Consider the following 14,828-nt stretch of genomic DNA (forward strand, 5'->3'; position numbering starts at 1 on the left):
ATCCTCAGAAGCAATAACATCATCATCATCATCCTCAGCCTCAGCCTCAGAAGCCTCTGGAATAGGTGGAGGAGAAGTCTCAAAAACGAAACCACCCATGACCGCCTGTCGTCGTGCAATACGGCTAACACGGATGTTCACCTGATACAGCTCAGTAAAGAGTGTATCAAGGATAGCATCCATGCGCTGAAGCTCCGCCATGATGTCCCCGAGAGTCACATCGCTCGTAGAAGAGGAAGGAGCGGATGTGGATGGAGCAGATTGGGATGGAGCCGAACGGGTGGGAGGAACTGCTGACCCAGACTGCCTCGACCTAAACTGTGCCTCACTCCGTTTAACGGTAGCGGCGTCTATGGCACACATGTAGGTAAAGTGGTCAAACGCTGGAAAGGGAACAGAAAAGTGGCGTAAAAGCTTCGTGATAGCCGAAGGAAAGATAAGCTTATCACGAGTCACCGAATCCCTATGAACATCTATGATAGAAAGAATAAAGTGAGAAGGAAAATCTATAGTAAGATGCTCAAGAAGGGACAACAAAAATCGAGCACAAGGCTCTGTGATAGAGTTATAGTGAGAGAGAGGGTGGAGAACAAAAGTCATGACCATGTTCAAAAAATGATGGCCTTTTGTAAAGCCCAAATGATAAGTGAACTGACAGTCACCCCACTCAGAAGGGCGCTCACAAAAAGCAGAGATAAGCTCGTCTTTAGACACTATCTTCAGACGATCACAACCAAGGTAATCAGGAAACTCTACCCTAGGGACACCAAGCACATTCGCAACAATCTGCAGTGTGACAACAATGCGCGTATCTCGAACACAAGAGTTGAAATAAGGTACTAAATAATCGAATCCATGCATGTTGGAGTAGAACTCCTGAATCAGCACGGATGGACATGTGACCGGGACGTCACACAGTGACTCCCAACCCCGACTGTGAATGACAGTGGGTAGGTTAGTGTCGGCAAAGTCTGATAGGATGACTTGGTATTCAGAATGAATGCCTGGTCGAGAAAAGGTCTCCGAGAAGGCCTTTCGGGTATCCTCATCACGAAACCGAACAGATGAAAGAGTAGGATCAGACGAAGTGGATGCACCGGAACGAAGAGGGTTCCGAGACGGAGTAGACTTTCGTTTGGGTGCCATAGACACAGACTAACGCAAACAGAAGAGAGAGGGAAAGAGAGAGACAATCAGAAAAGTTCCAAAAACAATTCAAATATGTCAAGATATATTGAAGAGAAAGAACGTATGCATAGGAATGCATGAACATGTGACATGCAATATAAAAAGCATCATGGGCTCAGCCTAATCCAATCCTACCAACACACAATCAGTTGCACACAACTAAATGCATGATAATACTGTTATAATACTCATGAGATGTAATGCATGAAGTTTTTAAGATCAAATCTTTAAAACCCATCCCAAAATTTCAACAAAAACTCAACAATTTTGGAAAACCCCAAAAAATTTACAAAAACCCAAAACCTAGATCTAAATGCATGAAAAGCATGAAGAATGAGAGAAAAAGAGATTATACCAAGTGATTTGAAGCAAGGAAGGGCCGAAAATCACATGGGTTTGAAGGTTTTGAGAGAGAAGTGAGTGTTTGGGAGGTAAGGAGACAGATCTGTCGAGAGAGATTGAGGAAAGTGAGAAAGAAATCGCGAACAGCACTTAAATAGGAACCTTTTAAAGCTTGATCAATCGGGATGTGTTAAGGAGCTGTCGAGGTTTAAACGTGTGAACTAGCTATCGAGCCACCTATCGAGGTTCTGTTGAGGAACAATTCAACAAAAAAGTTTATAAAGAAGCTCGATCGATCCACCTAGCTGTCGAGAAGCTATCGAGGATCCAGAAGATATGTCGATTGATCCACCTAGCTGTCGAGAGGTGTCGAGATTGCGATAAAAACCAGCTGAAGAACTCAATAGATAAGCCAAGTGTCGAAAGGTGTCGAGATTGCTTAAAAACAGTTTTTCAAGAAGGGAAAAACATAGATATGAATGCAATCAAACATGCAACTCAACCAAGGATCCAATCAATATTTTGAACTCTCAAAAACATCTCTCAACAACAATTTTAAGCATATAGATCCCAAAAACACACACAACAAGTCTAACCAATTTTATATTTTAAAAACAAGTCAAGACAGTTTAGTAAGCATATATTAACACATGTAAACCTTGTGATGACCAAATCACATTGTACCTGCATATGTATCAAGAGTATCAAAGAATACTGCATGTTGTGTGTGAAAAACATCGCAAGATTGCATAAGTGTCAACTAGTTATGACGATTTAAGATATGAGAAAATCGCTTTAACTCACACACAATCATACCTGTTTGATGGGGACTATCACCTTCGAGGTACATCCTATAACTCTCACATCTCCTAAAATACATGCTTGCAATCATATATAAAGAATTTTGATCTTTTTGCTTTTTATTTTTCTTTGCATATTTTTCTTTTAATAAGCATATCATGCATGGCATATAAGAGATAGAAAAGAAATACCCAATGATGTTAAACTTTTGACATTGCACTTTTGCTATACCGAAGCATACAAATGTCATTTTATGATTGGCGGACAATAGTGGTGAGATGGTTATTTATGCCTTTCTCTTAGGATTTTCTAGCCCTTCCCATCAAAAAGAATGATATGAGTGTTAAGTACAAGAGATTACTTAATCTTACTCATCACAAACACGAGCCATAAAGCTCACTTGCTTAGTTGTGCATAGAGATGCTCATCTAAGTTACAAAAGATACAAAGTTTAGAAAACTTTATTTCAATGGCCATCCAAGGTACACAAGTACCAATGTACACAAAACACACACTGTTTTTGTATTTTTCTGATTTTTCAAAAAAAAAAAATTTTTGAAAAACAAAACCAAAAATAAACAGACAAAAATATGTTAAGCAAAGCAAAGCATAAAACTAGACTGACTCAAAATAAAAGCAAAACACACAAGTAATGCAAAAAAAAAAACAACAAGAGAGAGAAGAAAGTGATAGAATCACTTGGAGCCATTTTCCTTCCACACCTTGGAAGAACCTTTCCTTTGAGTAAACCCTTGAACCGGCAGTGAGGGGGAGGAATTAAAACTATTCAAGTTCGAAAAGAATATGAGGGCTTTGAGAAAATCTCCAAGAGGAGCAAGAGAGGATTGAAGCTAATTCTGGTTTCCCGAAGCTATCATGTCGTTGCTTTGTTGAGTGGCTAACCACTTATAGCAATTTGGTCAAGTATGACCGGCAACTCCACAATGATGACAAAGATGCTGCTTCTTCTGTTTAGGTTTTTGAGAGTTATTCTTCTTAGCCTTAGGGTTTTTAGCTTCTTTCTTATCCTGCTTAAGGGGTGCTCCTAAGATAGATTTACCCTTGTCTAAGTTCTCATTAGCTAATTCAGTTTTATCATTGTTCTCAATTTTAACGTTTTTAGCAGGTGGAACAAAAACAGTAATACTAGTAGAAGCAATACTAGAAGAAGAGAAATCATACCCTAAACTTGTTCGATCAGAAGCAGATTTCTAAATACTGAGCATCTCATCAAGCTTTGCACTTGAAGTTCTCTCCAATTGAGTTCTATCTTGAAACAACTCCGCTTCAAGCTTCTTGGTCTTCTCAGCCAAGAAATTATTCTCAAACCTCAGTGCTCCAATAGTTTGATTTGCTTCATCAAACTTTGTGGAAAGCTCTTCACGATCAAGTTCCACATCACTAAGCTTCTTGGTGGTCAACCTATAAAGTTTCTCATGCTTCTCAGAAAGCTTGTACAGTTTCTCATAGGCTATATGGATATTATCTTGACCATCCATCTTCTCGAACTTAGAATCCACCAAGTCCTCTTCTTCGTCCACATCTTCAACAATCCCCTCAGTAGGATTGACAGTGGCAGTAAAGGCATTCAGGATTCCGTCATCCTTATTGTCGGAATCATTCTCAGGCTTAGTGTCGCACAAGGTAGCAACAAGTGCCTTGCTCTTCCCAATGCTCTTCAAATATGTAGGACACTTCTGTTTCATATGTCCAAAGCCTTGACACCCGAAGCACTTTAGTCCTGAGGGAACAGTGTATTGACCGCCATCCCTAGCATCTTTCTTCCCTTTATCTTGGCTCTTGAACTGAGAAGAACTAGATTGCCTACAGTCCTTGTCGAAGCCCTTCCCATTGGCATTCTTCATGAACTTCTTGAATTGCTTGATGATGTAGGACTTCATCTCAGAATCTTCATCGTTTGAAGACTCAACCGTGTCACTGCTCTTGGCCTTCAGTGCCATGCTCTTGCTCTTACCCGATTTACCAATTCTTGTTAGACCTAACTCATAGGTCTGCAGATTACCAACCAGCTCTGTCAGAGGAATCTTGTCGATGTCCTTTGATTCCTCAATCGCGGTGATCTTAGCATGGAATCTCTTGGGTAGAGATCTGAGCTCATTTCTCACAATCTTGGGTTCAGGAATGGTTTTCCCAAGATTGAAAGCAGAGTTCACTATGTCTTTGAGCTTGGCATAGAACTCATCGAACGACTTATCCTCCTCCATCTTAATCTCTTCAAAGCTTGTAGTGAGTCTCTGAAGTTTCAAATCCTTGACAGCCTTAGTTCCTTCATAGGTTGTCTGGAGAATGGTCCATGCCTCCTTAGCAGTTTCAGTGGAGGATATCTTCTTGAACTCCTCATTAGTGACCGCACTGAATAAGGCATTCAATGCCCTGTTGTTGAAGTTTGCCGCCTTGATCTTGACATCATCCCAATCGGCTGACGCTTCCTTTGGCTTGGTCCAGCCTATCTCAACAGCTTGCCACACCTTCTCATCTAAAGACTGTAAGAAAGCTCTCATGCGTACTTTCCAGTATGCATAGTTAGTACCTTCAAATAATTGAGGTATAATAAGAGACTGACCTCTATCCATGACAAACGGGGTCAATGGATCACACAGTAAAGATTAAAACCTAATCAGAGTGTGCTTGCTCTGATACCACTTTATAGGCCAAAAACGTATTAACCCCTTGTGATTAATTAATTGATTAATTAGCCAAGTTTATTAATTAATCAAATTAACATGCAAAGCGCGTGGTAACACAAACAAATCACCAATTATACTAAGTGCAGCAGAAAATAAATTGACACGGTGATTTGTTTTAGAATGAGGAAAACCTACACGGCAAAAACCCCACCAGGTGATTTTAAGGTCACCACTCCCGAGAATCCACTATTATCACAATAAGCGGTTATAAGTAAAGGAATCCTAGTACCTTATACCAACCTACAATTGAACTCTTACTTCAATACCCAATTGGACTTGTTCTGTAGTGACAATCTCTCCTTTGTAATGTACGTCTCCCAGTATGTGACTAACAAATTGCGCGGATCCCAGTACGCGACTTCAATCACCAACTAGAGAAGGTTGTTGGCTGCAAAGTTCTTCAATTCATCCAGACGATGAAGATCAAGAAGATGCTTGGTTACAAAACCCTATGGTGCATAAACACAGCAACTTCTTCACAAGAGAGATGAATTAGGGCAAATTCTGTCTCCGGTCACAATTTGCTTGAACAAACTTTGCTCAACACTTGTGCAACTTGTGTCTCCTTTGACGGCCCTTAAAATAATCATTTTATATATCTAGGGTTGTGAGAAAAGAAAGCTCAAACACATAATCACGGATTGGAAGAAAACAGAACAGAAAAATCTGTTTTTCTTAAACCTCGACATATAACTATTTGTCAAGTTGTTGTCGAGCCACGGGGCTGGAACAGCTCTTAAAGCTCGATAAATGCTAGCTGTCGAGCATTAATGACAAGCACTTTCTCAGCTTGAATCTTGGACAGACTTGCATGGTTTTAACACTTGATCTTGAAACAAGGTTTCTTGAAGTATTAAACATATCCTAGATCTACCCAAATACAAATAAAGTGCGTTTTGTCAAAGGTTTAGCCAATTACATAAAATAGTGACATATGTTCCTAACATGTGAAACACATATGTCTTAACAGCTGTATTTCTAAGTGGATAAAAATACAACAATGTAATGTTTAATTTGTTCTTTTCTTTAGTTTATTTTGTCTAAGGTTGCAACGTAGTGTTTAGAATTTTTGTTTGTTTAAAAAATTCTATTCAATTAATATTAGCTTTAGACTTTTTGTTCATATAAAATTCTTCAATGTGGATATATAAGTATTTCTAAGTGGATAAAAATACAGCAACGTAGTATTTAATTTGTTCTTTTCTTTAGTTTATTTTGTCTAAGGTTGCAATGTGGAGTGTGTGTGTATAAATTTATATACCAGATAATTCATATTTAATACTCATCATACGGTTCTTTTGCACTATTCTTCTCTTCTTTTACCTACAACATCTATTATTCTCTTCTTCTACCTACAACCTTATAAGTACGTATTTGTTTACTCTACTTTTTTTCCCATCAAATTGAATATATTTTGCATATTTGTTTAAGTTGATTTCCTTAAATTTAATCCAATTTAGAGAATTGTTACGGATTGTCAATTGATATATATATATATATATATATTTTATAATTTTAGTTTGATTGTTTAGAATGTTATCAAAAAAAAAAAAAAGTTTGATTGTTTAGAAATTATATAAGATATATAATTTCTAACCCGAATTATAGAGTCTTAGATATAAATCATATCTTTATTAGTTTTTTCAAAAAAATGTAATAAAGATATGATTTATATCAAAAAATATAAATCATATTTTACTTGCATATGACATCAAATATTAATATGATTTATTTATTAATTTGTAAAAATTAATATATATTAATAAAATTACAATAGATAATGAACTATTTTTTATTAACGTTAATTTTTATATTAATAAGCATATATTATGATTTATTTATTGTATATTAATTATATTAATAAGTATATTAATATATAATTACAGTACGTGATTTTTAGTAAATTAATATGATTTATATTTTGATATGATTTATAAGTTGATAAATCTAATATTTCACATGCATCGTACGTGAAATTTTTTATATAAATCACTTAGATTTTTAGATTTAATATATATATATATATATATATAATTTTTCTTCTCCTATAATTTCTAAGTTGATAAAAATCTTAATTTGATTACAATCCAAATTCTTCATCTAATCCATCTAATCCTAATTTTTTAGTGTAGTGTGTTATAACCCAAATTATTCATCAAATCCATCTAATCCTTTTTTTTTTTTTTTTATACATATAGTGTATTATAAAAAAAGTAGCAACTTTCTAATTTTTTTAGTTACTGCACTACACATGAAAAGAAAACATTTATATAAATTAAAAATAAAAAACGACTTTCATTGGGAGGATATACACACGAGGAGGAATTGCTAATAAATTTGTTATCTACTTTTTTTATTCAAATATATTTTGTTTTAATTTATTTTTTGGATAAATATCATATTTTTGGATTAAAAAAAAAGCTAATAACAACATGATTTTCACGGTATAACAGAAAAAAAAAATTGTAATTAATGTTAACAACTTGATTTTATGGTATTTAATTTTAAATAAATTCCTTCCTTTTTTGCTGATATCAACTTCATCATAACTTTCATTGGGAGGATATACACATGGGGAGGAATTGATAATAAATTTTTTATCTACTTTTTTCCAAATATATAATTTTTTTAATTTAATTGTTTTGGATAAATATCAAATTTTTGGATAAAAAAAGCTAATAGCCTTAATTAACAACATGATTTTTTTGGTATAACAGAAAATAAAATCTTGTAATTAGCATTAACAACTTGATTTTTAAGGTATTGGATTTTAATTTTGATTTTTTTCTTTTTTACTTATATCAACTTTTTCACAACTTAAAATTATTGTTTTAAATAGAAACAACTTCTTATCAACTATTTTTTGGTTGAAGTTTACAGTGGTTGAAATTTTGTTTAAAGTAAAATGTTACTTTGTTTTAAAAAAATAGAGTAAAAGATTACTTTATTTTTATTATCAATTTTATTTTATTTAAATTTTTTTTAATTTTCATTAATTTACACATGATTATTAATGAAGCCATGCATCGCACGGGCATAATACTAGTATTTATGTACAATTACACTAGTTTAGTGGTAAGACACGCATGTGATAATATTTTACCCAAGTTCGAACCATAGTAAGATCTTTTTTATTACTATCTCTACATTAGATATTAAATATTAATTTGTACAAATTATATCAAGAAAGTTCCGGGTATCCTAGCGGCAAGGACATGCGCATTCCCACCAGTCAGCCCAGGTTCGGAGGGTATTTTAGTAATTTTTTAGGTTTTGGGAGTGTTTTGGTCATTATCTAGGTTTCAAGGGTATTTCGGTCATTTTTTAGGTTTCGAGAGGTATTTCAATCATTTTAAGGCTTTAGGGGTATTTTGGACATTTTTATGTTTACGGGGGTATTTTGGCCATTTTTTAGGTTTTCGGGGGTGTTTTAGTCATATTTTAGTTTTTGGGGGTATTTTGGGTATTTTTTAAGTTTAGAGGGCATCTTGGTCTTTTTTTAGGCTTAGGGGGTATTTTGGTCATTTTTTAGGTTTAGGGGATATATTTTGGTCATTCTTTTTGCCACTTTTTTTTTTTTTTTTTTTAAATCACGTTTTATGTGGTTGTAATTTGAAGGGTGTATTAGTCATTTTTTTATTAATATATATTAATCACAGCATCATTTTAAGTTTTACTAAAATAATTTTAAAATAAATTAATCAAGAAATTTATATATATATATATGTGTGTGTGTGTGTGTGTGTGTGTGTGTGTGTAAGCCCAACTTGAATAAAAAAATAACAAATAAATAAATAATTTATTGTGGACCTATATATATTATTATACAGAACCAAACCGAAACCGACCAATATATATTATTATAGGTAAAATACTCTAAATAAATGTATTTTGTGTTAGTGGTAAGCACAGGTATTTTTCAAGTTCCTGAGGTTCTAAGAGCATCCACAACAATGGAGCTAAAAATTTAGCTTTTTAGCTCCACCAAAAGTTACTTTATCTATTTTACTTACATACATGCTACAGTAGTGGATCTATTTTAGCTTTCAACACAATAAAATAATATAACTACTACAATAAAATAATATATCCTATTACCCAAAAAAACATCCACAGCACCAATCACAACCACCTCTACCATTAGCCACACCCACAACCACACCCACAACCACCACCGGCCACCAGTCCACAGCAGGAAAAAAAAAAAAAACCCAAATCTCCAATCTTTTTCCTCAACCCAGACCAAACAAAATCAACAATCACAGAAAAAAAAAAAAAAAATGCGGCACAACCACCTCTAACACAGCATCACCAACAAACCCACAGCCACCACAAAACAAACCCATAGCACAGCACAGCACAAAACAAACCCACAACCACAAATCACAAATCAAACCCACGTCGATACGACCCACCACCAGCAAAACGACCCACCACCACCATCATCTCCACTGTGACCCCTGAAATCCAGCAACCCAAACGCCGAAACCCACCAAACCCAAATCCATGCCAGCTACCCAAACGTCGAAACCACACACCGATCTCAACCTCGATATCAACGCACACCGGAGCACAACCACGACCCAGTGGTGGAGTGGAGGTGAGGGAAGCCATTTCGATCCACGAGGCCGGAGCACAACCATGATCCACGGAAAGCCACTTCGATCCATGAGGTCGGAGCACAACCACGATCTAGCGGCCGGAGCACAACGTTGAGAGAGTTTGCTTGAGAGAGTTTTGAGAGATGAGAGAGCTGAAAGATGGAGTGACTGAGAGAGAGAGAGGCACGGTGTGGGTTTTTAATAAAATAATCAGGCTGGTAGAATAAAATAATATTTTTTTTAGCTCTCATACAGTGCACATCTATCTACAGATGTGCATTGTAGCAATGGAGTTAAAAAAAATAGATTTAGCTCCACTGCTGGAGTATCATTTTGGTGTTTGAGGAGCTAAATTATAACAATTTAGCAATATACTTACACTGCTGCAAATGCTCTAACCTTTAAAACTACTTTTTTTTTTCTTCATTTTTTAAGATTCTATTATCAAAACGACGTCGTTTTGAATTTATATAAAACTTAACATCTAAAACTAAATCCCTAGCATCTCTTTCTCATTCAGCCGCCCCGTCCTCTCTCTCTCTCTCTCTCTCTCTCTCTTCCTCTTCACACAGCCTCCATCACTCCCTCTCACACACACCGGCCTCCATCACTCTCTCTCATTCTCTCAGCAATGGTGTTCAGTGTATATTAGTACGAAGTCGAAGAGAGAAGAAGAAGAAGAGAGAGAGAGTGTGGTGGTGATGGGTCAAGACATAGACGATTTGCCAAAAAATGCGGCCAACTTCACAGCTTTGACGCTGCTTTGGTTTTTGGACAGAGCTGCTTTGGTACACCCCAACAAAACTTCGCTCCTCCATGGATCTCTACGCTACACGTGGCGTGACACTTACAACCGTTGCCGTCGATTGGCCTCTTCTCTCTCCAAACACTCCATCGGCCTCAGTTCCACGGTACACGCTTTTGTTGTTGTTATTGCATGCTATAGCTGTCTCTCTGTTTGGTTCCTGAGAAAAAAAAAAAGTTATTGCTCTGGTGTTTTTCATGTTGCTTTGAATATTCTAGAAATGAAAAGGTCAAAATTTTTGGATATTATTATTATTTTTTTTTTTCGGGGTTATCCAGTCTGAAAGAAATAAATACATGGTTATATTAGTTTGTGCATATAGGCTAGCTGTACTCGAATTATATGAATGCTAATCGCGTTTTCAAACACAAATCATGAGGGTCATGAAGTGGGTATTGTTTGCTTAACATCACAATTTTAGATAATGGAATATTAAGCTAATCAAGTTGCCATGGAACACGAGCTTTTGCTCTTGATGATTAGTTTGAAACTTCTAGCACTAGCCATGTGATTGGTATTCTTAGAATGGTGAAAATAAGTCAAACGGTTGAAAAGATCCTTAACTCAAAAATAGATGGAGATGATTTAATTGGACAATGCTCTATGTCGTGCATGTGATCTCATATTGGCTTCAACAACCTAATCTCTTGGCCATGACATTAATATTTAATATTGTAAAAAGAAAGAAATAGATTTGTATGATCTTTGGCCTAATATATATCCTTAACAGAAACCAATCAAACGCAAAATTAGTACCAGATGACTTCACAAACAATTGTCTCTTCAACTTGCTTTAATTTTTGTCAATTACTTGCATCTTTTGCTGATAACAGTGCCCCCATTATCTGCTCCATACACATCTCAATCTTTCAAAAAGTCCGAATTATAGATAACTATTTAGTTTTGAATTAAAATTTTGCATTATTGCGAGTTCCAATTGGTTCAATTATTAGTCATTCAAACCTTGCCTACACTTAAAATTGATTGATATCTCTTAGCTTGATAATAAAAACAATCATTATCAAATGACACCGCAAATTAAAATTCAATCATATATGATAAATAAAGATAATAAAAAAAGAGGCATTTTGCATCATTTATAGTATATGGGACAAGTTAGAATGATAAAGAATGGGGTATTGTTGGTGCCATCAATAGGATTATTTAAACAATCACAAACAGTAGATAGCATATTCATGCTATAATAAGAAAAGCATTTGTAGAGTGGAATTTTTGTTATGCCTTTCAATGTGATTGGTAAAAATTGCACTCAAGAGGGTGTCTGGAAGCAGTGGAAGACTTTTGCTTTTGATTTTCTGAAGTGGGTCATCCAATTTTCCTTTGACCTCAATTCTCACCTCTTGGTGAGTGTTGCCAGAGTACATGTCTTCTTATGCCAAAGGAACCTTCATGGGTCATGTCATACATGAAAAGTTCTTTTTTATTATTATTATATAAAAATATACTAATAGAAAAGTAAGGTAAAGAGAGTCACCTCCAGGAGAAGAAAACGCCCTTTTGGGGAGGGGGAATCAAGGATGGATAATCCTAAATCACAAAGTGCCTAGTGGACTTTTCCTATACTGATTAGTTTCTGGCTTTTAGCGGTTTATATCCTATGAATAGTGTTACATTAGGCGAATCCTAGGATATGTATATTAGGTAAAATACTAGTGTGACTATTTGTCTATTATTAGATGTCATGTTCGGTTGATACAATCAAACTTTGGTTGAATTTTTAGTGTTATCACTTTTTTATTAGATTTTTTGCTTTGGATTTTCTTCCTTTTTGAGATTATAGCTTGACTTAAGCAAGTATGGATGATAAGAGAGAGTTTGAGACACAAGCAGTATGGCAAGCGTTGGAGATTTGTTGCCCATCCAAAGAGATTCACTGTAAGTTATTATTTTAGGTGTACTCTAAAATTTCAATCCACTCTCTGTTTGGTTTCCCATAAGCACAAAAGTTCAGAAAAAGAAAAGTTAAAGTTTCTTTTCGTTTTTCCTTTTCCTACGTATCAACGCTGGAATTAATTTGGTTGCTTGGAGTTTAAAGTATTTGTTTTGATTTTTATTTTTTTTTGGGTATAGCTGAATTTGATTTTGATTTTGCCTTTTATTTTATTTTTTGGGTGGAAATTGTAATTGGACTAATGTTGATGAGTTTGCATACGTAATTGTGGATGATAACAAACATTATGGCATGACATGGGCTGTTTAAAAAAAAAAATACATAATTCTTCTTTAGTTGAATTATTTTTACTTAGCCTTTCTCTTATTATGATTTCCTAGGTACGTCATGTTTTTGTATTTTTAAAGCCATATCAAATGTTTTATACACAGAATTGATGTTTGAAGTGTAGCTATTGGAAATGATCTTCTAGTTCTTTTAATAGTGATGATATATGTGTTTGGTTTGATTGAACAGGAATGGCCAAAGAAAATTATGCAGTTTCTTTTTCAAAAATTGTTGAAACATAGTGATGTGGAATAATTACTAGCAAAAACGTTTTCTCTATGTCATGGAACCATGTCATTAATACAATTTTTTTTTTTTTTAAATTTCTTATAAAATGTTCATGAATAGTCTTTCAATGGATTTTGAGTGTGTATGTATATATATATATATATATATATAAATATATAAAGTCCAGTATTTCTTCTTTTTCTTGGTTTGGATGGAATCAGATTTTTTTGGTTGTCTAAGATTGTGTTAATGGAGCTGGAATTTTCTTTCTTTTTACTCATTTTGTTCATGTATTGCTCATCTATGGTTGTCTTTTCCATAGTATATATATAATCTCATTCTGTGAGAGAGACCTACTGGTTATGCTGTTCTAGTTTGTGTTGAAAGTACTTGAATTATTAATGAGTTCTACCAGGCATGAACTCATTATATGTCACATGCCTTTCAATAAGCATTTTGGCTAATAGCCCATTTTTAAAGCTTGCTTTACTCGCATCAAATCCATACTAATGCTTGCATGTGGTGAATGAATTTTGAATATTCTTTAGAATGCAACTATTTTTCAGTCAATTGTTTAATATGAGACATTTTGTTCTTTTTTACTTGAATCTTTTTAGATGGTTGTGGAAAAGAAGATAATGCGCTAAAGAAAATTAACCAGGCATGATCTTGGTCGAGAGAAATTTGTATTTGAAGTGAGTTCAAACACTAGCTAATATCAGTGTCCTTGCCAAGGGAAAAAATATACTCTTCATAATTTTGATGTCCTCATGTTGCTTTGTCTATTCACACACACATTCTGATGTTTCCATTATATTGTGCTGAAAGGTTTGGGATTGGAAAAACAAGTATGGGTGCCTGGCGACACAAGGACATTGAGTCCTCTGCTCTACTAGTTGTGGATAAAGCATACCATTCTTAATTAGGTTTTTTTTTTTTTTTTTTTTTTTCATGTCAGATTCAGTCATGAATCTGTTCTTCCCCCACTCTCTGAGTGATTTTTGCTTATTTTTCTTGTATTAGTGCTTCACAATGGATGAGAAAAGCTCAAGAGCTGTGACAGAGGCTTTTGTTAGACTTCACGAGAAAAAGCTTATTTATAAGCTATGAAGCACGGGTGCGTTTCAGGACTCGAGTGCGGGTGCGGGACTCGGCAATTTTTGAAAAAAGTGGGTGCGGATGCGGCGGGACTCGGCGATTAAAAAATTATTAAAAATATTTTTATTTATATTTTTAATATATTGCTAAGCATACTTTTTCATATTATATAAATATATATCAAATTTAAAAGCAATAGTAGATAATAACTAAAACATGAAGTTCATAAATTAAATACAACTCACAAAATTGAAACTAAAACATTCCATGAAACTAAAACATTCCAAAAGATTGAAAGCTAATTTAAGCTAATTTATCAATTTCAAGTCTAAATATCTATCCAATAATTATAATAATACTATTAAAACAATTTTACTATTAAAATATTCTTTAAAAAAATTACTATTAAAAACGCAATATAAAGGCTCTAGTTAAATATTAAAATAGTTTTATTATTCATATATTAGTAGTACGTGTGGGCCCATAGAAATAAAGCTTTTGTCAAATCTCTTTATCATTTCAAACACCTAGTCACGTGCTAGGTTCACGAAACAAAAAGAAAACCTAAAACAAGGCAAGGAAAATTTAAAATAGAATTGAAAAGGACGAGCGGACAAAACGAAGAAAGAAGAAGAAGAAGAAGCAGTAGCAGCAGCACCTGAAGCCGAGCACAGAGAAGAGAAAGCACACCTGAAGCCGAGTACACCGCAGACTTGCAGAGAGCATAGAGAAGAGAGATGAGGGATGGAGTGAGAGAGAGTGTTCGGACGAAGTGAGAGTGTGTGAGAGAGTCTTAGGGTTTTAGGTTAAGTTCAAAC

At 34.7% G+C, this 14,828-nt stretch overlaps 1 protein-coding gene across 6 annotated transcripts; it reads left to right on the top strand.

Moving 5' to 3' along the window:
- Positions 1–10,192: 10,192 nt before the first annotated feature.
- Positions 10,193–14,061, top strand: LOC115983749 (acetate/butyrate--CoA ligase AAE7, peroxisomal-like). Of its 6 annotated transcripts, XR_004090183.1 has the most exons (5): positions 10,193–10,551; positions 12,247–12,341; positions 13,530–13,607; positions 13,741–13,838; positions 13,936–14,061. XR_004090183.1 is itself a non-coding variant. In XM_031106512.1 (2 exons), exons 1-2 carry the CDS (start codon positions 10,342–10,344, stop codon positions 14,020–14,022), a joined length of 297 nt encoding a protein of 98 aa, XP_030962372.1. In that variant the 5' UTR covers positions 10,193–10,341; the 3' UTR covers positions 14,023–14,061. The 6 variants fall into 6 exon arrangements, 1 of the variants encoding a protein (XP_030962372.1); XR_004090185.1 differs by lacking the exon at positions 13,530–13,607; XR_004090184.1 differs by lacking the exons at positions 13,530–13,607; positions 13,741–13,838.
- The last annotated feature ends 767 nt before the right edge of the window (positions 14,062–14,828 follow it).

The sequence above is a fragment of the Quercus lobata genome, chromosome 4 (genome assembly GCF_001633185.2).
Source record: "Quercus lobata isolate SW786 chromosome 4, ValleyOak3.0 Primary Assembly, whole genome shotgun sequence".
NCBI classification, from domain to species: Eukaryota; Viridiplantae; Streptophyta; class Magnoliopsida; order Fagales; family Fagaceae; genus Quercus; species Quercus lobata.